This window comes from Haplochromis burtoni, unplaced genomic scaffold (assembly GCF_018398535.1).
Source record: "Haplochromis burtoni strain Fernald_Lab_line unplaced genomic scaffold, NCSU_Asbu1 Contig_958, whole genome shotgun sequence".
NCBI classification, from domain to species: Eukaryota; Metazoa; Chordata; class Actinopteri; order Cichliformes; family Cichlidae; genus Haplochromis; species Haplochromis burtoni.
The window spans coordinates 9,304-34,030 of NW_024583319.1; the positions used below are offsets into that span (position 1 = coordinate 9,304).

At 39.9% G+C, this 24,727-nt stretch overlaps 4 protein-coding genes across 7 annotated transcripts in view; 3 read left to right on the top strand and 1 right to left on the bottom strand.

Annotated features, from left to right (window-relative positions):
* LOC102312828 (ciliogenesis associated TTC17 interacting protein) overlaps positions 1–1,193 on the top strand; it is a gene marked incomplete in the record, with an annotated part of 3,402 nt that extends 2,209 nt beyond the window's left edge. The window contains 3 exon segments of the mRNA XM_014330697.2: positions 457–533; positions 625–695; positions 796–1,193. Coding sequence (XP_014186183.1) covers positions 457–533; positions 625–695; positions 796–984 — 337 coding nt within the window.
* A 224-nt stretch (positions 1,194–1,417) lies between these two features.
* casp8 (caspase 8, apoptosis-related cysteine peptidase) lies at positions 1,418–10,260 on the top strand. 4 transcript variants are annotated; one of them, XM_005951231.2, is made up of 13 exons: positions 1,418–1,436; positions 3,239–3,389; positions 3,524–3,699; positions 3,784–3,889; positions 5,862–5,991; positions 6,091–6,149; positions 6,236–6,278; positions 6,412–6,476; positions 6,571–6,682; positions 6,842–6,969; positions 7,392–7,777; positions 8,477–9,008; positions 9,195–10,260. In XM_005951231.2, exons 2-12 carry the CDS (start codon positions 3,282–3,284, stop codon positions 8,610–8,612), a joined length of 1,449 nt encoding a protein of 482 aa, XP_005951293.1. In that variant the 5' UTR covers positions 1,418–1,436; positions 3,239–3,281; the 3' UTR covers positions 8,613–9,008; positions 9,195–10,260. The 4 variants fall into 4 exon arrangements, with proteins under 4 accessions (XP_005951293.1, XP_042072132.1, XP_042072131.1 ...); XM_042216198.1 differs by lacking the exons at positions 1,418–1,436; positions 8,477–9,008; positions 9,195–10,260 and adding exons at positions 2,105–2,521; positions 8,007–8,078; positions 8,147–8,462 and having other exon boundaries at positions 7,392–7,813; XM_042216197.1 differs by lacking the exon at positions 1,418–1,436 and adding an exon at positions 2,124–2,521 and having other exon boundaries at positions 3,248–3,389.
* LOC102309839 (protein lifeguard 3) lies at positions 10,189–20,299 on the top strand. The gene is made up of 12 exons (XM_005951234.3): positions 10,189–10,433; positions 13,344–13,655; positions 14,037–14,104; positions 16,326–16,390; positions 16,473–16,526; positions 16,617–16,667; positions 16,767–16,806; positions 17,272–17,309; positions 17,402–17,489; positions 17,589–17,684; positions 17,773–17,826; positions 17,946–20,299. The coding sequence occupies exons 2-12, from the start codon at positions 13,349–13,351 to the stop codon at positions 18,093–18,095; spliced, it is 1,011 nt and encodes a 336-aa protein (XP_005951296.1). The 5' UTR covers positions 10,189–10,433; positions 13,344–13,348; the 3' UTR covers positions 18,096–20,299.
* Positions 18,972–24,727, bottom strand: si:ch73-71c20.5 (DUF4748 domain-containing protein). Its single transcript, XM_042216199.1, has 3 exons — positions 24,633–24,727; positions 24,176–24,416; positions 18,972–20,688 (listed from the first exon to the last, which is right to left on the bottom strand). The coding sequence occupies exons 1-3, from the start codon at positions 24,673–24,675 to the stop codon at positions 20,517–20,519; spliced, it is 456 nt and encodes a 151-aa protein (XP_042072133.1). The 5' UTR covers positions 24,676–24,727; the 3' UTR covers positions 18,972–20,516.

The window sequence follows — 24,727 nt, forward strand, 5'->3', positions numbered from 1 at the left end:
AAAGAAGAATTTCTACTATTTCCCACATGTTTGATTTGGCATCCTTCCTGGTACAACCCTGCTTGTGATTTATGTCACCTCCTGGTCTTAAACTACAGATCTTTCACATGTTAGCCAAAACTATTAACCACTGCTAATGGAGCCATTGATGCTTCTTCTTTGTGGGTCCAAACTATAACATTAGCTATAGTAGAATAGTTAATTGCTTTGTGTCCTTGACATCTTAGGAACTATTCAGTTTCTAAAAATGATCATTTTGAAGGGAAAGGTTCCCATAAAGTGTAGATATACCTACGGAATAGGACACATCTGATTTTTGTATGCGAAAGAATATTGGTGATACATGAGAACTTTCTGGTTTAACTCAAGCAGTTTCTGAATAACAAGTAAGTGCTATTATTGCTGTTATGTGTTAGACTAGTGCTTTCAATTTGACTCGTTACATTCTCTGATCAGGCATCTGGTGACCAGAGTTCAGGTGGGGTCACCAGTCACCATGAGACTTCTAGAGTTGCCATCAAAGGCAGAAAAAGGTTACACACATCCCCCACACACATATTCACACATAAGAGGTATGATTCCAATGAAAGATTCAGTGATATTTGTGTATTTGTAATTTTACAGTAGATTTCAAGAAGATCCCCCTTGTGTGGGAGGAAGACATGCAGATGCGTTCTAAGTTTCTGGACAGAAAGGTAGCCGGTCATGTGCAACAGGAGATTAATACTAGACTTCCATTACTCTACTGACCATCTGAGCAGAAAATGAATGTGTATTTATGTCTTGTTTTGGCAGGAAGAGCTTAAGGCCGACCACTCCTCATACTTGAGACAGCATCCAGAGATTCGAGCACTAATATCTGACTTCCTGCAGTTGCTGTTGTTGAGGAAACCAGACGACGTCTTTCTGTTTGCCAGAGAGTACTTCACCCCTTTTGCCTCCAATCATCCTGCAGACGCAGACCAGGAAGCCCAGTCCCTCTAGTCACATTATCACATGCTCACAAACTGTCTCTTTACAAGCTTCATATATGTTTGTTCATGAGAATAATCTTCACTGACATTTAGAAAGTTATTTTGTTTTTTATTCCGAGTGACTGACTATTAGTTGTATCTGTGGACATTTGGTGGAGAAGAACACAAACGATCAAAACTCAAACGTTGTGATCTTTCCAGTAAAAGACAGATAAATAATGTTTGGGTTTTTTTTCAGTTTCAGTAGTTTGGGTTTCTTGTACACGTTTGGGCAAAGCCCTCTGCTGATAAATATGTATCAGTGTTGCCAACTCCTCAGTAAGGAAAATCGCTATTGGCTGTCCTAAAAGTCGCTAGAAGTCGCCAAATGACGTCATCGCCTAATTTGCATAATTGGTCATGCTAATGTAATTGTAACCTACGATGTTGGAGAGAAAAATAACATCGTGGTAGAGACATAAGGTGAGTAAAAAACGTCCTAAATGCAGTTTGAATTTATTTAGAACTGCAAATTAAATTTATTTTAGCAATTATTGTTTTTTAATGTCACAATTCCAACCCTGCTCCTTTATCCAGGCCTGGACCGGCAAAAGTGACCCGAAATTGGCACTCTGGTGGAGTTACTTTATGTGTGAGAGTGTGCGTTTATAAGTAGTTTTAAACCTTGTGATCCACAAAACAGCATAATAAAAGAAGAACTGACTGCGTTACAGTCAGTGCGGGAGCAGCGGCTTCGCTCATGCGCGATTCATTTGCCGTTTGGACGCACAGGTGTTGTCTCATGATATCACAGGTCTCCTGCCCTGATAGCAGCTGGGGGAGGACTATCCTCCGCCTGTGAGCGCTTTGGCACGGGTGAGGTGCCCAAGGTAGCACCGCTGCCTGTTGCTAGTAAGAGCGATATGCGTTTTCACGTCAAAAAGTCGTCATAAATAAGTCTCCAATAATACCAGAAAAAGTCGCCAGATTTGTCGCTAGTCGCTTTTCAGAAAAAAAGTCGCTAAGGGGGTCTGAAAACTCGCTAAATATAGCGACAAAGTCGCTAAGTTGGCAACAGTGATATGTATGTGTCTAAGAAAAAATAAAGAAGCATGGGAGTTTTCAAAATAAAGGTTTACAATGCTAAACAAACGGATTTTATTATGAAAGACGTGCCAGTATGTGCTGTAGTTGAGCTTAGTAAACTCATGTAGCCAAGTGTGAAGCGAAAAATATATTGGTCAGCTCACTAACGCTATAGTTTGTGTGTGAATGTGGCCTATGTGGCCTTTATTTTTTTTAAATTTTCTACCCAGCACCCGACACTCAACTTCAACTTCCTATACCGTGACGTCACACCCAGTTACGTGAGGCGCTTGCTCTGAAAACGAAAGAATTTGCGGCTCTAACAGAAAGCGGAAATAAAAGCCATTGAAACATATTTCAGCATTTTTTTCGCTCCCAAAAAGTTTTTTGTTTCATTTGTTTAAAGGGTTATTTTCCTCGCATTTAACAAAACGCGCCCATTTCGCTAAGGAGCTGTAAACTAACAGCGAGAGACAGCGGTGGTAAGTTTCAGCGTCGTAATTTAGTTCACCTGACGTAAAGTGTTAGCGTAAACTCTGGGCCACGTTATGTAACATTGACTTAAAACTTTTTAATGTTCGTTTTTGTCAAGAGAAACAAAACTGGGGGTGGGTTGGGTAGTATTAGTGACGTCACTCTGTCGTATCACGCAGATGTCTTTTCATGGGACTACACGGGATTACTAGGAACGCATTGAGAGGCCAAAATAACATGAAATAAAGTAAACCGTGAAGGACTGAAAGACACCGCGTCACGTATAAGCTGCCATGCAAATACACAATTTAAAACCAGGCTTTCATAGGAAATTGTAAATAACATTTAAATGTTGCAGGTGTTTGTTTGTTTGTTTGTTTGGATAGTCAGAGATGATGTGGCCTAACATCCAAAGCTCTGTGCCATTTAATAATGATCAAGATAACAGTTCGCTGTTGAAAGGTCAGCGATGGAAGACAAAGTTCTCTATGTAGTCATCTTACTGTGTTTCCCTGTAAAAACATACAGTATAGCGGTGCTTCTACGTAGGGCAGTAATGGCATCTTATCGTGTATGGTGTGGTGTTATTATTATTGTTGTCATTATTTTAACATTCTAGCCATGATCTTTAGTCATTAATGTAAAACTGCTTGTTTGCAATGCATGAAGTTTTTGAATACTTCAGTTTTTGCTCCATCAAAACATGCACACTTGTTTTCTGTTAGCAATAAAAGCTGCAGATCACTGTGAGCTGAGGACCAGGCCGTGATGGACAGGCTGACTTTGTCCCACATAGATGAGGGCCTGGACTCTTCTGAAGTGGCAGAACTTTGCTTCTTATGCCGTGATGTAGTCACCAGAAGACGCCTGGAGAACGTGAGCATAGCAAATTTTGTAATGTGTTTACACTTGTTTTGTTAGCATGTTTGTGGAAAATTGTTTTAAATAACACGTTGACAGTATGACGCCCTAGGATATTCATGTTCAAGAGCGGGTTTTTTTCCTTACAGATTAAGGATGCAAAAGACCTGTTCATGAGATTAGAGGAAAAAGGTCTGCTGCAAAACGATGCCTTCCTCAGGCAGCTGCTCTACACCATCCATCGAGCAGATCTCCTCAGGGTCTTGGAGACAGACAGCAGACCGCCAGAGGAAACAGATGCTAGTCCTGTCCTGTCAGACTACAGGTAAAAGCTTTCGGTTTTTATCTTAATAGTACAGCATGCAGCATAGGAATAGTAATATATCAAAAGTTTTTCTCTGACCATTAGAAAGACCCTGTATTCTATATACAATGGCTTCACTACAGAGAACTTTGAAAAGCTGAAGTTTCTACTGAATGACGAGCTGGGCAGGAGACAAATGGAATTGTCCAAGGTGAGAACACACCAATCCACCTTTTCATTTCTGCTTTTGAGTGAGAAGCTTTTTACTGAACATCAAAGGCTAGCTGTACAGTTGACATTTAGATTGTTTTCACTGTGATCAGCATGTAATGACTTTTCCTTTCATTTTGTAAGCACAGTAAAGAACACACTTCCACTACTAAGAGTAGTTAACTGGTAATTTTACTTTGAAATGTTCTGTCAAATAGACTGAGTACTGTTTACAGCGGCTTTTCACACACTGAAGTTCAAGTGGAAACTACCAGCCTCTGAATACAGTTTATTATTTTGTGCTTTGTACATCATCAGTGCAAAGTTGAGATCAGTGATATCATAAAAGCATGCAGTTTACTGAAAGTCTGTTGGTTGGCTTAAACTAATCGATTCTCAAGAGTTTTCTTCTAAAGAGGAAAAAAAAAGTAAAAGCAGGAAAACTGGATTTGTTTATTTTTGCATGCAGCTAAAGTGCAACCAATGCGGATTTCTTTCCAGACACATGAAACATAAACAGATTTCCATACTATTTATTAAATGTAGTTATTTACAGTCCTTGCTAAAATCAGATTTATTTTTTTATTGTCATAAGAGGTCATGGATTACTTGTTTACACTCTGCCCAACTTTGCTTGGATCAGCTGGTTGTTGTGTTTGCAGCTTTCACAACATGTGTGTAACTAACATATAACTAGAGTACCTTCTGCAGAACGAACTATACAACATCAGCCATCGTTATATGGTGAAGGGTGTTTCTCCTGTTTATTTTTTTATATAAATGCATAAATGCTGAGATGAATATATCAGCAAACACATGATATCCCTCTAACTGTTCTGATGTTGTACAGGGGTGTCAAACATAAAGCCTGCGGTCCAGAATCAGTCTGAGAAAAGACTCCAATCCTGCCCATTAGGCAGCTTTAGAAAATGTGAAGCAAGGCCTAAATTCTTTTTAACTATAATTTAATATATTTTTCGGCTTTTCCTACCCATACACATCTCTCTGGTGACCATCCCTAGTACACCACATTAATTACGTTATTTAAAAAAACAGAAAAGTTCCTGTTTTTTCAATGTTAAATATGGAAGGTTTTTGGATGTTGTTTTCTTGTGCGTCCACACAAAAAAGCACATTTCTTGTTTCCTATTTACAGGCCAGTCAGGGCAACGAGGCAACGAACTACCAGAATTTTCTCTGAAAATTGACACATTTATTTTTTAGAATTTAAACACAAACAGTCATGGTGAAAGATTACCACAGCAGCATTTCTGTGTCGTGTAGAAAAACTGAGATATGCTGTTGAAATTAGTTAAATGTCTTTTCACTGACAGAAAGGTGTGTTTCTCTGGTCAGGCCCACTTGAAATCAAAATGAGTTTGACATCCTTACTATGTGAAACTAACAAGGAACAATTAATTTTGTAATTGAAGATAAATTTTTTTGGTGGTGTCAATTTCCATCTATTTACACCTCTTTTGTTTAACTGTTATTCATCGTTATTTGGAATTTGTTTTTTAATTGTCCTGTTATTATATAATTATCCTTCTTCTTTATTTTGCTATAGGTTAGTGATAATTTATTCATATTTAAAAACTTACAATTCCCTTTAAATTGTATTGAAACGCTGCTTCACTTTTTTTATCCCAGAACAACATAAATTTATATACATACCGTTTGAACAGTGTAGGTTTGAGCACTGAACTTTGAGGAGTCCCACAAGTAACTTTCTGAATTCAGCATAGATTATTTGTAAATAATAATGTCTATTACTTTGGTTGAATTTCTGTAATATGGAATCTCACTGTTTTGTATTTTTCTTAAATTCAATTAAAATCTCCACTAAGTATTATTTTCTGTGCTTTGCATTTGATGCAAATGGAAACCGAGTTGTGGATTTGATGGCACCAGAGATGATGACTGTCCCACAAACAGCCTCTGTGAACTAAAAACTTTCTGTCTTTTCATTCCAGACACCGCTGGACGTGTTTGCAGAAATGGAAAAATCTGCTTTACTATCAGACACAGATGTTAGATTGCTACATAAAGCACTGCAAGAGTGTGATCAACAACTGGCAATTACTTTAGAGGAGTACACACAAAGTATAGGATCCACTTCCATATACCCGCACATGTACATATTACATACATGTGGAAATTGAATGTGTTGGTAACACCATCAAATGATTGTGATCGTTACAGGAGGCGGTCAGCAACGGCAGCAGTTCACGTTACCCCCTGATGTCAGCATGGATATTGAGGTATATGTGTGTCTGTAAATGTGTGTTTCTGAGCAGTTAATGTTGCAGTTTGTCAGTTTGCTGACTGCTTTGTTTTATTCCCACAGAAGACCCATGAGCCACTGTCTATAACTGAAACTCAGCCCAACTGTAGGTGTCTCTATTAAAATGTATTTGTGATTATTATTTGTTAAACCTTCTGTTGTCACACTTATGTTTTTTGTTATTTTTATCATACTCATGATTGATATACATGTTTACATTGTTGTAATGTTTTGTTTAGATCGAAGAGAGAGTATTAACACTGATGCACAACTAGAAACAAATCCCACCTCTCTTCCTGATCAGGTAATCCATTCACAGGCTCTCATGCTTTCATTCATTCTTTTGTCACATCAGTAACATTTATGATCGGCCTGTTTGCTGTGTTTGTGTCCTGTAGTCAGACTACTACACACTGACTCATAACCCACGTGGTCTGTGCGTGGTCTTCAACAATGAGATCTTCACAGGAACAAATCTGAGTAATCGAAAAGGAACTCAGAAGGATGCAGGTACAGTTCTTGCCTTTAAACAATGACCTGATTTATCTATGACTGTTTTATCTGGAAGCTCCTGAGCCCTGTAACAATTAATGCATATATACGTATGCCATGACCATGTAATGTACTTATAATCCTTATAATCTTTTGCTTCTTTTCTGTCTGACACAGATACTCTGACAGAAGTGTTCACTCGCTTAGGTTTTCAAGTGGAGATACACGACAACTGTACTGCAGAGCAGATGAAGAAGGAAATAAATGATCTTGGCAGGATTAATTTTACAAATCATGATGCCTTGGTGCGTAGTCACTCACCTTTAGAGTTGTAGTACTTCATGCATTTTATACATTTACACTTATTTTGAATTTTTTTCTTTTTTAAATAAGAGATATCTGAGAAGATTGGCAACACAGCCATACAGAATACAAGCAGCAGGCTCTGAGGCTAAATGTAACCTGCAAATACTTTACCATAAAACCCTAACTTATTAATATTACATTTACATTTTTTTTCTTTAGTAAATGAGCCAGCTACTGTTTCATATTTACTGTGCAGATATGTGGTATCTGTCTTCTCAAAAAGGTCTTAGCTGGGATCAGCACATTTCTGAAAATGTCACCATGTAGTGCATCTCTCTGTGATTGTAACAGCAGCTACATCGACAATGTCAGTAGTAGTGTTAGTATAAATAATAAAACATATATCTACCTCTGATTTAAGGTGGTGTGCGTTCTTTCACATGGAGAAAAAGGGTGTGTCTTTGGCACTGATGGGGGAAAGGTGCTCCTGAAAGAGCTGACGAACCCCTTTACAAGTGGAAGAGCCTCAACCTTGGCAGGGAAGCCCAAACTCTTCTTCATTCAAGCCTGTCAAGGTGAAGAATACCAGAAAGGATACTATCCCAGCAGCAGAGAGGACGAGAAGCAAAACAAAGGAGCACTGCAATCAGACGCTTCAATCCCTGATGAGGCAGTGCCAGTGCCTGAACGAGCAGACTTTCTGATCGGCATGGCCACTGTGGAGGAATTTAAATCATTTCGAAACACAGTCACGGGATCTATCTACATCCAGGAGCTGTGCAAGCAGCTGACAATAGCAGCAAGAAGGTGAGTTGAAGTCATTAGTTTCTTTATGGCAGACCATACTATAATAATAATAATGGATTGGATTATAGCGCTTTTCAAAGCACCCAAAGCGCTTTACAATTCCACTATTCATTCACTCTCACATTCATACACTGGTGGAGGCAGCTACAGTTGTAGCCACAGCTGCCCTGGGGCAGACTGACAGAAGCGAGGCTGCCATATCGCGCCATCGGCCCCTCTGGCCCATATGTACTACTGACATATGGGAAGGTCATAGTGCAGTAGTTTCCTACAAAGTAGATTTTTTTTTAATGTAATTTCTGTTATAAGATAAGATAAGATAAGATAACCTTTATTAGTCCCACACGTGGGAAATTTGTTTATACACAGTTTATATACAGTTCGGTCCATAGAATTATGGACAAAGACACAAATGTAGTAGTTTTTCCTCTGTAGAGCGCCTCAATACATTTTCACACAATCAGACCTTGTGCTTTTATTCAAGGGGTTTTACAAAAAGCACAGTCTTAACTGTTTTGAAGTTGCACCCATTTTCTGAGGCTCAAAAGTCATCAGGGAAGACAAATCAAATGCATCAAATCTCTGTACATTTCTGTCTTCCTGCTTTTGGTGCTTTCAGACATGGTGTTGGCATGAGCTGCGTGTTTTGTTAAAATTATCCAAGATGAATCCTTTTTGTTTCACGTGTGTTCCTTCCAGACAGGAGATGGACGATATCCTCACTGTCCTGACACGTGTGAACAGGGAGGTCAGCAAAGGAGAGTATTTATCCCACAAACAAATGCCACAGCCCAACTACACTCTCACCAAGAAGCTCGTCCTCAAATTTGTATGACCCGACTGTGACCAAATACAACACTGCATGTCTACACAATTCCCGGATTCACATTACAGTTTACACTGTGTGTGTGTTTGGTTTGATAAATGTGATTTTTGTAATTATGAGCTGAATAAAAATTATCCACAGTGGCAAATGAAATGGTACATTTTTGTCATTTCTCAAATATAAATAGGAATTTTTTTTTATTTGGTGTTTTCCAAACTCTAGAAAATTGATTTTCACCTAAAAATCATGAAATCAAATCTTACACTCTTACACCACTTCTTAACATTTGAGCAACTGCCAAAAATAAACATTACAGGTAAAGGAGCTGCTGAGGTGTAATAGGTTATATAAGGTACTGGTTAAAATGCTGCTTCAAACCACGACAGCGATACATCATATAGACCAGTGTTCAGAATCAGAATCAGAATCAGAATCAGAAAGGGTTTATTGCCAGATGTTGAGCAGGTTTACAACATTAGGAAATTGCTGCGGTGCTTCAGTGCAACATACTGTCATAAAAATATAAAAATAAGAATAAGAATTAAAAGTGCTAAGTAGATAGATATATACATGATATATACATGAGTGCAGGTGTTGTACCTCTCTCTTGACCTCTGTACACAGTGACAACCACAGGTGAATGAGACAGGTTGCATAAAGCACTTTGAGCGCTCAAAGAAGAAAAAAGCATTATATAAGAATCACACACCAAAAGTTTTACATTTGGATCCGTCACTGCATAAGAGCTGGACTGATTTCATTGCAGGTCTTGTGCAATCTGGAATGCCTCAACCCATTCTTCCCGTTTCCCTTTAAGAATGGCTTGTTGACAGCCACCCTTCCACGAAGACCTTGTCTGATGAGACTTAAGTGGACAGTAGCTGGATAAACTGAAGGGCCAGATCTCTCAGGTGCTAGATTTTCTTCATATTTATTAGGTACATGAATTTCATATACTGTTCACCTGCTGTAGATAGTTTTTAAAGGCCCGCTACATCGTCTTCTGTCCACTACTTTTATAGGGACTGACAGTATGTATCCGATAAATTTGAAGAAATGTGTTTTTGGAAAGTGCCTAAAGATAAAGGAAAAACATCCTCAGATCAGATAAAAGAATTGGACTAAAAATGATTGAAGAAGCAGCCAATGATTATTGTTTAAGACCGCTTTGAAAAAAAGAAGAAGCAAATCCTGGTTCCTTGGAAGCAAAACATAAAGAAATGAAGAGTGACTAGAGAATTTTTACAGTACTCTATAATACTTAAACAGGCATATCTTTTTCCTGTCAAATCATGAATGAGCTTATCTGCAGAGGGCGCCTATAAAACGTGTTTTCACGTCATAACGCTGGCCTTCATCAGCCTGAGAGAAGTTCAGCACACTTGATGAGCTTGTTTACTACAGAGTCCAAATAACAGCTCATATCAGGTGAAAGGAGTCAGAACTCTGCAAAGTGTGGAAGACTCGCGCGCCAGCAGCAGAGGGCACTTTAGGAGAGCGCGTGCATTCAGTAACGTGACACCGCCAGTGCTGAAAATGAGTCAGCGCCTTTCGGGCCCCGCTGTCCGCGATGTGGGTGTGTGTGAGAGAGATTCCTCCGGACCACACCCTGCTTCCACAGTTCCAGGAAAAAAAACAACTTTTCACAGCTGCCCACTTCTGCCAGTGCTTCTCTGAATAACAACATCGAGAACATAAAACAACCCCACACTAAAACTTGGAGTACAGCATTAAAGACAGTTTAAGGCTTTGTGAGTGACAGCGGGAGGATATCGCTCTTCTTCTCTCTGGGACTGAGAGCCACCGACGAGGTTGACGTCTCGTAATTTGGTAAGATGTTGTTATATTCTTCCCATTCTGTCAGAAACACCGCTCATGGTGAAGGTGGTGGTGTTTGTTCTGGCTGAGCTCGCTCACACACCTGGAAAAGCTTTTTTGGGGGGAGTTAGCGGAGGTTTGGTAACTGGGTGGAGTGGGTCTGTGTGTAGACGCTTTTAGGATAGCCATCTTTCTTTTTCAGTTCAGTCGACAAAACTGAAATGTTAAACACGAGACACAGCTGATGCTGAGTTTTCTTCTTTTTCCTTTTGAATGTTACATCGTTGCTTATTTTTTGCTGTCAGAGATGAGTTACAGGGCGGGTAAAGGCGGCCCTCGTAGCGGGGAAGACAGCTGTTAGCAATAACGTTAATGAGTGCGCCCTTAAAGGCAACGGAGCTCTTGATGATTTCTAATTCGCTGATGTGCTGTCGAGTCGTGTGAGACGTCGTGTCAGTTGTTAGTCAGTGTGCCAGTCTATACACACACACACACACACACACACACACACACACACACTTGTGCACAGTCTGTTATAGTTAAATAATAAGTGGCTGACGTTCAACAGGACTATACCCGATAAATATTGTTTTGGGAGTCTGTTGGGCTTAAACCTGAGTTTTGCTTTGCGGAAGTTGACCGTAAACATTTAAACATAAACAGGCTAAATTGAAAAATGCCCAACACAGTTGCCCAAATGTATGATGACATCTCCCTGTGTCTGGTTTCATCTGACCAGCCTTTACACAGTGTTAGTCATCTAATGTTGTGGGGGGGTCAAAAGGGAGCAACCAAATGTTACATTTAATTTTAGGTTTAGTGGCAAATGTGTTATAAGAACCAGGAAACGCATAACAGGCTTTATCTAGCCTAAGCTAGATTGCAAATCCCCTCCCTGGTGTCTGGTGTTTGATCAGCTTTTGATATGACAAATAAAACCTTAAATGCAGCATAAATTCATAGATAGGATAAGTAACTGGATGTTGGTTCTACCACAAAAAAGGAACACCAAATGAAAGCAATACTCAATAATACTGAACAACAGCATTCCCATTTTCTGACATCCTCGATTAATTATTTTTGTACAATTCATTTTAATAATCTGCTGATGTTTACTGTACATGTAGAGAATAATGAAGCAGAAGTATGCAAAAAATCTGTTTATCTGATAATAAAAAAACAGGATAAAATAACAAACAGGTTTTAAGTTAGCATTCAGGTTAAAGTTCACTGCTGTGTACAATGTAAAATGTCATGATTGGGCAGGAAAGCATGTGCGAGAATGTAAAGGACAAAGTCTGTTGCAGGCGTATTGGATTAGAAAGAGTCGGCAGCATTAAAAAAGAATGCATGACTTCTTGCCCAGGCAGAAATAATGAAGCTCAACAAAAAGGAGTGATTAAAAGCTTTGCCAAACCGGTTCTCAGTGTTCTTGTGTGGTGCTTCTGTAACTGTGTCCATCCGCATGACAGGCTTCACGTAACAAAAGCATTTCTGAGTCACAGGGCTTTGCTCTGAGTGACGTGTTTGTGCCATGCCAGATGAATGTAAACAGACTAGTTATGTTAGTGTGTTCAGACGACATACGTTACAGTAATAACCACAACCACATGATGACCTGAGGTTGAAGGGAGGATGAAATACATTGAATATGAGTGTATTTTTCGTAAATATTAGAGCTACACCCTCCTGTTCAAACACACATATGAACCTGCTGCCTTCTCATGTCTCAGTGACTATGAAGCAATCAGCTTTGTCCTCATTCCACAAGGATCAGCTGAAGCACTTTTTCCATTGATTGTTTTCTGTCCTGTTGCTTGGTGCTTAGTATGTGAGGTAATGGCAACAAGAGATGGAGCCAGCTCTTGAATTCCTTTACTGCGTATATTTCCCTAAAAGTCCCACTGAAAATGCAGCACTTTCCGAATAACTGAGCAAACTGTATTGTGCTTAGAAACACGTCAGCCTTTTAAGATAGCAGTTTGGTGTCTTTTGTAAAATCAGCAGAAGTAAATTGCCCTTTTAATTCTTTATGTTTCACACTGAAAAAGTAGGTACACTTAGGTCTCAAGAACCCAGTGTACTGACCATCTCAGTTCTTTCAGCAGCATGGAATACTTGGGCCTCATGTTGTTGCATGATGTTAGCGTGCATGTGGTTATTATTAGAAATTTCCCTTTGGGGCCCGTGTGGTGGTTCCTGGGTATGTGGTGGGTTTTGTGAACCAGTGTTGAGCAAATCCTTCTACTCTGTGAACCCGATACACACCCAAGTGTGTACAGTAAGGTGCATGGTAATTACTCTGGCAGGAGCCCAAGCCCAGCTATTACCCAGACCTTAATGTGTACGCACACCAACAGTGGCTCCATGCAGAGCCCTAAAGCTAAATGGAGCTCTGTTGTTGTCGCCAAAGGCACAACTGTGCATTTTCAGGCAGGCAGGCGGGAGGGCGGCGTGGACACCTAAGTTTGCTAATGTCATAACGCAAAAAAAAGTGAAAAAGTGATCCTGACAGTGATCCTGAACACACTGCCAGTGCAGTGGAACCATACCTGGATAGAAAAACGCACAGTGGGACATTGTCAGAGTGTGGACCTCAACAGTAATGAAGTAATGTGAAATTACAAGAAGGCTGCCTTAGAGAATTCAGGTTGTGATGAAGAATAAAGGTGGTCATAAGTCAGGTGAAAACCGTATCGGCCTTATATACCATGTATGTTTGCCCATGTTTCAATAAATTGCTGTACCTATTTCCCTTTTTCCTGACTTTTTCAATGTGCATTATAAATCTTTTACTGACGATGACAGTGTACAGCAAAACCTTAAAGAGCACATGTTGGTGATGCTTCCGACTGTCTTACCTCTGCTCCATGTAGTCCCTGCATGTTGTGAACTGTATTTCCTCCCCTCCCTTCCGCACAGGCATCATGTCACACTACCCACCAGGGTACGACGAATCTCATGGCTCACTGTATGGACCTCAGGGTGGGAACTACCCACCACCCCCTCCATATGGATTCCCATCATATGGTGGTTCACAGCCAGGCTATCCCTCTGCTCCATACCCTTCTGGTCCAAATGCCCCTCTGTACCCAGGCCAGCCAGCTGGCTACCCTCCAGGCCCTTATCCAGGGCAGCCACAGCCTGCTGGACATCCAGGATCTCGCTACCCGAATCCTCCTCCCATGCCTCCTGTCGTTCCACCTACAATACCATCAGATGTCCTGAGCTCTGGTAAGACTCTGGCTTGTAACGTGTATCCTCTAATGACATTATCTTTTTAATAAAAGGAGAAAGCATCCTGCTACTGTGTGCTCACACAACACCTAACAATGATATCATTCCAGTATTGAACTAGAGCCATTAGTCAGCTAGTGCATGATGTAGGTTAAGGATTATTACAACAAAATCCACCTATAGGAGTTCTTAGTCTCATAGAGTTATACATTAGAGCTTCTTTGTTTCATTTTTACACTTGTGAGTGGACTATCAAGTGAATTTTAATAAATAAAACAAAATATGCATATTTTAATTGTAATTAAGTTTACCTAATGAATAATGCTTCTTGTTGCTCTTTGTAGTCAGTGATCGCTTTTCTATCTACTGATGATACAGGTGATGAGTTTGCAGCAAGTGGCAGCGATTGGGACAGTCTGAGCATTCGGCATACCTTCATCAGAAAGGTAAAGCACCACAATCTGCATGAAATTACCTATTTTACTGTCCTGTGCAATAATTTATCCAGAGGAGTGCTTAATAACACTTTTAAGTTACTTTCAGAATCATTTAAGACTCATTACAACACCCACACCCAAAAGAAAAGGGCAGATTGACAGCACCAATTATGACATGTCATTGCAGGCTAAACAAAGTGAAAAGTGCTCATTAGGAAAGATCTTGCGTAGGCCAAGATGGTACGCTTTCCTTACCTAGAGCTATCTTATCAGCTAAAAGTTGTATTGTCAGGAAAATTACATGTATATTTGAAAAAAATCCACATCATTTCCTGGTTAACAGTCAAATTTTGGCAGAATGTATTCAATTCAATTCAATTCATTTTTATTTATATGCCAAATTACAACAACAGGTGCCTCAAGGCGCTACAAAGAATGTATTTCTTTATGCAAAATGGCAAATTTTCTTTGAGATGTGTTCAGCAACACTGGCCAGAGTGATTTTAGCCTTGCAGCTGTTGTTCATGTGTTTTGAATGGTTGGATGAGCTTTGACTCGTGATGAGGTTTTCTAATGGACTAGTACATGGGACTATATAAGTGAATATACAAGCCTTCGGGATTAATAAAGTATTCTGATTCTGATAACACATACACAGCAGCAGACCAGAAAAAGATCATTATATCCAGCTTTGTTTACTGAGACAGAAAAGTAGCCTCATCACAGATGCAGAATTTTCCAAATAAAGAACTCTAGTAGTCTCAGAGGACAAGCATCAGTCTCTAAACTACTTCTGTGGAGGGGAAACAAACCAAGCACGGGGGGGGGGGTTGGCTAAGACATGCAGCATTTTATAGAGTATGATGGTGAGAGGTTCTGTTTATTGTTAGATCCAAATTTGACATTTGTGACACTGACTGAAAGGTCAATGACAGAGCATAAACTGGGGAGAGGACGAGTTATTCTAATAATAACTTTATTTGTATGGCCTTTTTAAAAACACCCAGTGCTTCACAGTTTGTACTGTAAGCACATTAGATAATAAGTGTAAATAATTATACATCTGTGTACTATACATACTATATAACAGGAGACGGCCTTTTGCTATATAAGGATACACAGGAGCTATGACAGCTTTACAAGAGAATTAACCTGTGTGTGTGTTTTAGTCTCAGCTTCTCTGGTCAGTGCTTTGGTTGCTTGCCGGTCCACAAGTGTGTGCTAGTCTACACGAGTCCCTGCCTTGAAAACTGATAACCCTTAAACTGTTTAGAAACAGATGAAAGTGGGTGTAGATATTAGAAGGCAGAGTGCAGCCTTGCTTTGATTCTGGTATTTTAAGGATTTCACTTATGTGCCTTCTTCATCTGTAACAGTAGGGCAGTTAAACGAAGACACAGCGAAACAGAAAGCATAGGAGAACAGCCAAACTAAGTTTACTTGGCACTGAACTTGAGAGCTGTCACTGAGTGTTGTTTTGTTGGGTTTCCTGTACACAACCTTTCTGGCTCGAAGTTAAATGGATAGTGTGTGAACGTGCGACACATTTTTTTTGTTTTGCAAGCACAGGGTTGTTTTCACTAATGTTGTCTTCCAGTCTTTAGCGACTGCTGTACGAATCCTGGGTTCACTTGTTGTCCCACCGGTTGGCAGTGGGACAACAAGCCCAAACACTGGTAAATCTGTAAAGAACTGCTTGAAGAAAAAGACCAGGGAGTGTCTTAAGACTTTTAAATATGCGTGGTCACCAGATCTCGTCTCCTATGAGTTTTTGTGATGCATTTGTAACTGGATAGCTATGAATGGCTGTGTTGACTTTACTCTTGGCACTGACTGTTTTGCCACTTCAAAAGGTGGAGTGTCAAATCTCTTCCCCCAACGTGCTTTCCTGGACTGGTGTCCTGGTTTGCTACATCCTGATTCCAACATAGTCTTTTGTTTTGTATAGTTTTTATTGTTGACAAGCTCCAACCTGCTCAGTGTTGGCATGATTTATTTTAAGTGAACAACAAAAGCACATAAAATAACTAATTATAGGTTACATTGTAGCTTAAAAGATTCCACCATATTTTGAGAAAATGTATAATTCATAACTACATACTGCTAGTTTTTTTTTTTTTTTTGTATCATACGCAAATGAGCACAAAGATATGTCAGACACAAACTGGACCAATCCAATAGCTTCTGTATTCAGAGTATAAAATAATGTGAATATTTTTTTCTTTTTAAGGTGTATTTGATCTTGGCGTGTCAGCTCCTGGTCACCACAGCCATTGTCGCCATATTCACGTTTGTGTGAGTATACAGATTGTGTTCTTTCTCAGGCTCTTTGTGTGTGAGCATTTCCTGGTGTTAACTGGGCCTCTCTTTGTTACAGCCAACCTGTCAAATCTTTTGTAAGGAAGAACTCAGCTGTGTACTGGGCATCATAGTAAGTCTCCCTCTGTGGTAACATCATTCGAAGTGATGTGCTGACTCATGGATAAGAACTGTACCTTTGTGATTCATTTCTACATTTTAGCGCGGTGTATTTCATCACCCACATCGTGCTGGTCTGCTGCAAGGGCCCCCGGTGAGTGTGATTGCCTGCTTTTATTATGTTTTAAGAGGAAATACTTGTACTTGAACAGTGTTAAACCAACGTTGTACTGAAAGCCAACTTATTTTGCAGGAGGAAGTTCCCATGGAACATGATTCTGCTCGGCCTCTTTGTAAGTATGACCTGTGGTTGTGGTCATTACCAGCAGTTTCCTGGACTTGGATCAAGTCATACTGAAACACTTTTTGTCTTTGTCAGCGAGACATTCCATCCAATGACAGCCTTATCACAGTACTTGAAATGTAATTTTGATATCAGAGCCAAGCAGTGAGTCACCACATTTGTTTGCATTTTACCTGTTGATACGTTTGAGTGTTCAGTTTATCAGCTCAAACAGCAACATGACTGAGCTCTTTTATGATCTGCATTTTGTCACATAATAAAAGGTTTTTTTATTCTGTATTCTTATTTCCTGAATTGTCACGTGGACTTGTAGGAGTCCTACATGACACTGGGACTTTTATCACAGTATTGTGTTGACACTGAGTTAGACCGCATGTCAAGATTATGCTGTTTGTGGTTGGACAAGAAGTGTTTCATTGTAGTTATATCTGATCTTTATTTTTTTGTGAAACAGACTCTGTCTTTGTCGTATATGACTGGAACCATATCCAGGTAAATATATATATATACACAGTCCCTTTCATGTGATAAAAAGATTCTGATGGTTTCCTCACTGCTGACTGTGTGTTGCGCTTTGGTTTTAGTTACTATGACACAAAAGCAGTGTTTCTTGCACTGGGAATCACAGCTGTCGTCTGCATCGCCGTCACAGTGTTCTGCTTCCAGACGAAGGTAGGGGCGTGCACGTTTCTGCTTATCAGCTTTAAATCTCCACAGTGTGTTTGTTCAAGGCCACGCGTTGAGATGCCTGCTGTCAATTTCTCTTTGTAGGTCGACTTCACCAAGTGCCAGGGCCTTTTCTGTGTCCTCGGTATCGTCGTGTTCGTGACTGGCATCATTACAGCCATCGTGCTGTCCTTCAAATACGTGAGTTACTGCTGTTGTGAAGACTGTGACTGTTTCCTGACACCTTCTTGGGTTTTCTTGTTATCTTAATGACTTTTTGTTGTTGCAGATATTTTGGCTTCACATGCTTTATGCGGCTATAGGAGCCATAGTTTTCACTCTGGTAAGTATTTCACTTTAAAGCTACAAAGAAGTGGAAAAGTCACCTTAAATCTTACAGCAGCCCTCATTGTATTTGTTGATATAGTGCTCAGTTTTTTTGTAACTGTTTGTGTCTTGCAGTTCCTGGCATATCACACTCAGCTACTGATTGGAAACAGAAAGCACTCCATTAGTCCAGAGGAGTACGTGTTCGCTGCACTCTCCATCTACGTCGATATAATCCAGATCTTCCTTTTCCTGTTGCAAATTATTGGTGCTTCCACCAAATAAAAATCCAGCGGCGCAGTGTAGTGAAATCATTCCATGCTTTTGAAAAGCTTTACTTTTCCAATAGACATTAAAAGATTTTTAAGACCATGGTGCTCTTCAGGGAAAATGTCTAAGGGCTGAATATGAGATTTTACATTGTAGATTAAACCTAAACTGCTGCTCAAATGTTTGGGGTCACGCTGATATACCCTTTTCTTGAAAGGAAGAACTTTCATCTAATAACAAATTAACTTGATCAGAAATGATCTGATCAATTTAATGACAGTTATTTGTAAATGTCCAAATTATGTGAGATTATGTAAATTTATGGTTTGGGATTTTCATAAGAAAACTGGAGTCAATTTCAGCATTTTCCCTCCTGTATTGCTGAGGTGTATTGTGTTACCTAATGCAGGTTTATCACGGGACCAGGCTTATTGATCCCTAGACAAAAAAACTTTCCAAACACAGCTGAAAGCTGATAAAGGAGCGTTCTAGTATAGTTAGAGTATAATCTAGTATAATCACACGAAATGCTTCAATCAGCTAAGTAAATGATTAGCTTCTTTAATCTGTTCTCAGCTCTTGTTACATGGTCAGTCTTTTTACATGAAAAACTTGCATTTAAGTAACATGGTGTGCCATGAAAGTGGGCTTCTGTGTTTATGATGTAATTTCCCACCATATATATTGTATTGGAGTTCCATCTACTGTGTTATCCATGTGGAGGTGTTAAAGCATGCTAGTCTGCAGTAAGCTAATGTTTAAATGTTCAGTTAACTGGATGACTTTACAATAATAACATTTATTTTCTTGTTCTGTGATCCAGCCATGACCAGCTGATCAGAGCTGTGGTAAAAATTAATGATTTTTGTTATTCGTTGATTTTTTTTTTTCTTCATCCCCTGAACAGAAAAGTCAAGGCGTGGACTGAACCATTGTTTCAGAGAGCTGTACTAAGGAGACCTTTAAAAAAAAAAAAGTCATGACTAATTTAGGGCTGTTAATGTTAACGCGGCTTTATCCGTCATCATGATTAAAGCAATTTTAAATTTTCAACACAATTAAACCACCTGGAGCGCAGAATGGACAAACTTTGTGCAAACTGCCCAAATTGCCTTGATGCATGCAGGGATTTTGAGTCATTTTCGCTCCAAATGGGTTAATTGCATTGAAAATTTTGATCGTGTTCATCATGACGACAGATTAATCCACGTTAATGTTGACAGCCCAAGAATAATTCCATTTATCGTTGTTTGTATAATATCTCTGATCATGCCTTGTTAAGTGTTTTTGTTTTTTTCCGGGGTTTTTTATTTTTTTGCAAAGTAAGGATACTTTAAAGTGATGCCCCCCAAAAATCTGAGCATTAGTTTACATCACCCAAAAATGCACTTTGTATGAAATCTATATTTGTTTTTATATACTTTAACAGCTTATCGGTGGTTATGACGAATACTATTACCTAACTATCTACAGACACTTGAATCCCATCTGCAACATTTATTCCATATTACTGGACTTAATGCAGAAAGTGTCTGATCTCTCTTCTGTGTATGAACATGTACAGCTACAAATGAATTCTCCCATGTGTCTAAATGCTACAAGAACAAGGCAAATCCTAAAGTGTAACTTTCTGAGATTATGAAGTACAGTAGGGGTGGGCATTGCCACAACATTTGATCTCAGTTACTCAAGTATGAGCAGAGTCAGTATTTTGGGACATGTCCACCCCTGAAGCACAGCTCGGCGCCACTAATGGCAGCCACGGCTCTGCTATATTACTTTATTCAGATAAAGTAATATAGGTCACTTTATTTGAATTGTATTCCTTTATATCACTTCAGTGCCTTCACCGTGTCAATGTCTGTTATTTTAATTTTTTTTTGACTTTACAGAATACAGGGTTATAATATGTTTTATAGAGTTATTATATGTGTGCCTGTAAATATAGTTGTGTTAGTCAGATGTGGGTCAGACAGCGAGGGCCGGCAGGGCGGGATTTTTCCACACAGGACAGCATTATCGGTGCCATGTTGTTAAAGTACTGGAACATTTCTGAACTCCAGTCTTTCATTGTCCAAATGTTTCTCCTGAGATGATCAGCGAAGACCATTAATGACAAATTTAGAGCACAGCTGAAAGTTTATAAAAGCCTCGAGTCAAATCAACAGAGGCAGACATGTTTACTGTACACCACGGAAGGTTAGTGTGGAAGAGGGGGTTGTAAATATATCAGTGCTACAGAAAATCTATTTGCTTATCATTATAAATAAAGTTTTCTTTGAGTCTTAATGTGATTGTACCAGTGATGATTTTATTCAAATATACATTTACCTCTGACATGGGTGAACTTTACATCAGTGTTCTGATCAGTCTTTAATCCAAGAGTCTCTGTGTGGGATACTGTGCATACGATGCAAATCACAGCTGCAACATAAATTACTGGTCGAGTTTAACATCCACTGCATGATGGCGGTAGCGACTCCCTTCGTATTCGCCTTCATTTGATCTTTTCATCCTCTGTCTGATCTTTAACTGTTTCAGTCTGTTTTTGTCCACTTGTCTCTTAGCCAGGAAGAAGCTGATTATTCCTGTAGGGAGACCGATAATCCTGCACAGAGAGGAAAGAGACAAAATATTTATACAGTACTGATGGCTCTGTCACACTAGAGAATAACAGGACAGCAAGTTCTACACCGCTCGGGAAAACTGGTGGTTCCCCAGTGACTGCGCTGAACGTGAACGACAAATCTGCACCTAATATATCTTGCTCTTTAAAAAGAAAAAAGTATTAGTAGCCTGTGTGGATGATATTCATCCAAGTTGTATTTTGGATAGTGAATCTCTCTTTTGGAAAATTGTGCAAAGTTTTCTCTTTTAGCCACAGTAGCGTTATATGGAAGAACAATTGTTTCACTGTTATTGTCTGCCAAGTGTGTTTCTGGGACTTGAGGAGGACGCATCAGTAACATTAACATGCAGGCAACACAGGAAGGTGACCAAAACATAACATTAAAATTACCGTGGAAAGAAAAGCATCTGGACTTCTTTAAGTTTCTTGAAGACGTTTCACCTCTCATCCGCGAAGCTTCTTCAGTTCGAAGAGTAATTGGTGGAGATTCACAGATTTTTAAGCCCTATGGGAGTGACCCTAAGAGGGACATGGACCCCGTCATGGATCCTCCGTCTAATCACACGAGCCTGGGTGTGGGTCACAATGAGCCAAGGTTTTCGCATGAACCCATTGCGAAACCTAGCCCTTCCCTATCACATTATTTACTGAGGTCAAATGGCCCAAGATGTGAGTGGGCGTTAGGGCGTCTGGGAAGGGATCTCAAAACTGGATTATAGATGCAGACAGTTGGTGTCGTAAGCCACCACCTCTATTCAAAGATGGTTGTTCACAGTGGACATAGATGGCTCCTAACACTCCTCTTTCAAACCATCTGTCTTCTTTGTCCAAAATGTGAACATTGGCATCCTTGTTTTCACAGGATGAGAGGTGAAACGTCTTCAAAATATGAAGAAGAAGAAGTCCAGACGCTTTTCTTTCCAAGCTCTTTAGACTACGATGACCTGGATGACTGAAAGCATTCACAGACATTACAGTTACCTAATAGATATGAACTTAAAGACACTGGAAGTTTTTAGTAAGTGCTCTAATAATATTTGCTCTAATTGCCAGCCACCTCTTTTCAAGGGACCAAATATAATTGGCCAGTGGACTCAAAATTGGTTTCATGGACAACATGAGCTAAGCCTTAACTTAATTTAACCCCAGGCAATCTCCGCCTGGGGCATTCTTTAGGTGCCTTCCCAGTGTTGACAAATGTCCAGCTGGTATCCAATCCAATCCAATTTTATTTATAAAGCACTTTAAAATACCCAGCACAGGAACAAAGTGCTGTACAGAAAATAAGTTAAAACAATAGAATAACAAAAAACAGCAAAATGAATAAATAAAACACATAAAACATAAAATTAAAACAGCCCTATGTTAAAACAAAAACAAGATAAAACAGCATCGAATCACCTGAAAACAACTAAAATAAAAAACCAACATCTCACGTGGTGTCAAAGGCCAGGGTAAAGAGGTGGGTTTTCAAGAGTGACTTAAAAACAGATAAAGAAGTGGCCTGTCTAATCTCTAAAGGAAGCTCGTTCCACAGTTTGGGAGCTGCTACAGCAAAAGCACGATCTCCTCTAAGTTTACGCCCAGTCCTGGGTATCTTCAGGAGCAGCTGATCAGCTGACCTGAGAGAGCGGGTGGGTGTATAAGGCTGTAGCTCTCCCCTCTCCTTGGAGCTCACGAAAGCACGATCTCCTCACCCAGTCGGATCTGGGAGTATAGGCGAGCAGCTCAAATGATGGAGCAGCCATGGAGTTAAAAGTAAATAAAAGAATTTTAAAATGAATCCTAAAAGAAATGGGCAGCCAGTGAAGTGAAGCTAAAACAGGGGAAATGTGCTCAAACTTTCGAGTGCCAGTTAAAAGACGAGCTGCGGCATTTTGCACCCTCTGTAGGTGACTAATATATAATGCACTGACCCCAATATAAAGTGCATTACAGTAATCCAGCCGAGTGCTAACAAAGGCGTGGATCACTGTCTCAAAGTGCTGCCGTGAAAGAATTGGTTTTATTTTTGCCAGCTGCCTGAGGTGAAAGAAGCTAGATTTTACCACTGCCTTAATTTGATTATCAAACTTTAGATCACAGTCCACTTTGACCCCCAGGTTTGTGACAGTTGGCTTAACATACTGTGCCAGGGAATCTACATACACATTGGGGGTCTCAGTGGGGCTACCAAAAACCATCACCTCTGTCTTTTTATCATTGAATTTTAAAAAGTTAACAGACATCCAAGCCTTAATGTCATCGAGACACTGAAGTAATGGCTGTGTAAGGTATCTGCCTTTTTTCTTTAGAGGGACATAGATCTGACAGTCATCAGCATAAAAGTGGAAAGCAATGCCGTGCTTTCTCAGTACAGAACCAAGAGGAAGCAGATATAAAGAGAAGAGGAGGGGGCCTAGAACTGAGCCCTGTGGGACACCACACAAGAGGGGAGCGGAGGACGACGCATAGTCACCAAGGCTGACACAAAAAGTTCGCCCCGTCAAGTAGGACCTGAACCACTCCAGTGCTGTGCCCCTAATGCCCACCCAGTGCTCCAAACGAGAGAATAAAATGGCATGATCCACGGTATCAAACGCAGCTGTCAAATCTAAAAGCACAAGAACAACACAGTCCCCAGCATCAGTCGCTAAAAATATGTCATTAAAAACTTTTAAAAGAGCTGATTCAGTGCTATGAAAGGGTTTAAAACCAGACTGGAAAACCTCTAAAACATTTTGCTTTTCCAGGAAGGCCATTATTTGGCTGTAAACTACCTTTTCAAGAATTTTGGAAAGAAAAGGTAGTTTGGAGATAGGCCTGTAATTTGCAAGAACCGTAGGATCAAGAGCAGGTTTTTTAATCAGGGGTTTGACTACTGCATGTTTAAAATCTGGTATAAAGCTGGTATAATCACATTTCCTCAGGGACTTAAAGACCAGATTAGGTATTGCATAGAAAAGCAAGATCAGTTTGAAAGGTGAGCAATTCAAGCAGAAATACTAACTGATATTCACTGAGAACTATTCAAGTACTTTAAAAACACTTTTTCAACCCCCATCAACACCTGACTTCGCTGTCACACAGTTACTGTAAACTTTTGCAGTTAGCACTAGAGCGCGTTTTCTTTGAGAAAACAGAACAAAACCGAGAGGTTTTCGAAGAAAAGTGAAAAGTTCTGCATTTGTCAAGCAGCTGACTTGAACAAGCAACCAAGCATGCACTACAATCAGAAGAACTGCAGTAAAGGCCAATCACCCATGCTCTAGCTGTAGGCTTCAGGCAGTCAAACAAACAATCAAAAATAAACATTTTTATTATCATGCTAGCCCAATTATATTTGAGCCTCTGGAAACGAGGATTGCATAAAAAGCGTGTCATTTCTAATCTTTCTAATCGTTCTTTGACACACCTCTGACTTGATTTGTCAGTGCTGTAGCTTCTATATATTTCTCGCGGGTTTTGGTCAAAAGAGAGAAATTACCAGGCAAAGCCGATTTTCACCATAGGGTTCTTGGCTTTTCTCTTGGGGATGTATTCAGGACCCTCTGGTTCCTCTACCTCCTCCTGGGCTCTGCCTCTGTCGGTATTCTGGGTCTGCTCGCTCCTCTGCGTCTCCATCCTGGAGCAGGCAGCAGGGGAGACGTGCAGCCGCAGGCTCGGACACACGGCCCGGCTTTGACTGCTCTGTCTGAGCAGCCACCGGCCGGAGAAAAGGTACATACCTGTTGACACAAATTACACCAGTACTTTAAAAATCTTACTTCATTTGCGACCACGTCGGTATGAAGTCTTCTTAAAGTGCTAAACTAAAGCATATAAAAGGTTATTTACAAAAAATAACTATATTAAAATAAACAACTTATCGCCGCCGAGAAAAAAAAATATATAATTCCCTTAATTGTGACCTTTTTTATAACGAATAAAGCCAATAATTAAACCTTTCAGTGTTGTCCGGACTGTATTCACTGTGGACGCCGCCATGTTTGTTGCGTAATTGCAACGGGCATGCGCAGTCGCAACAACGGGAGCTGCT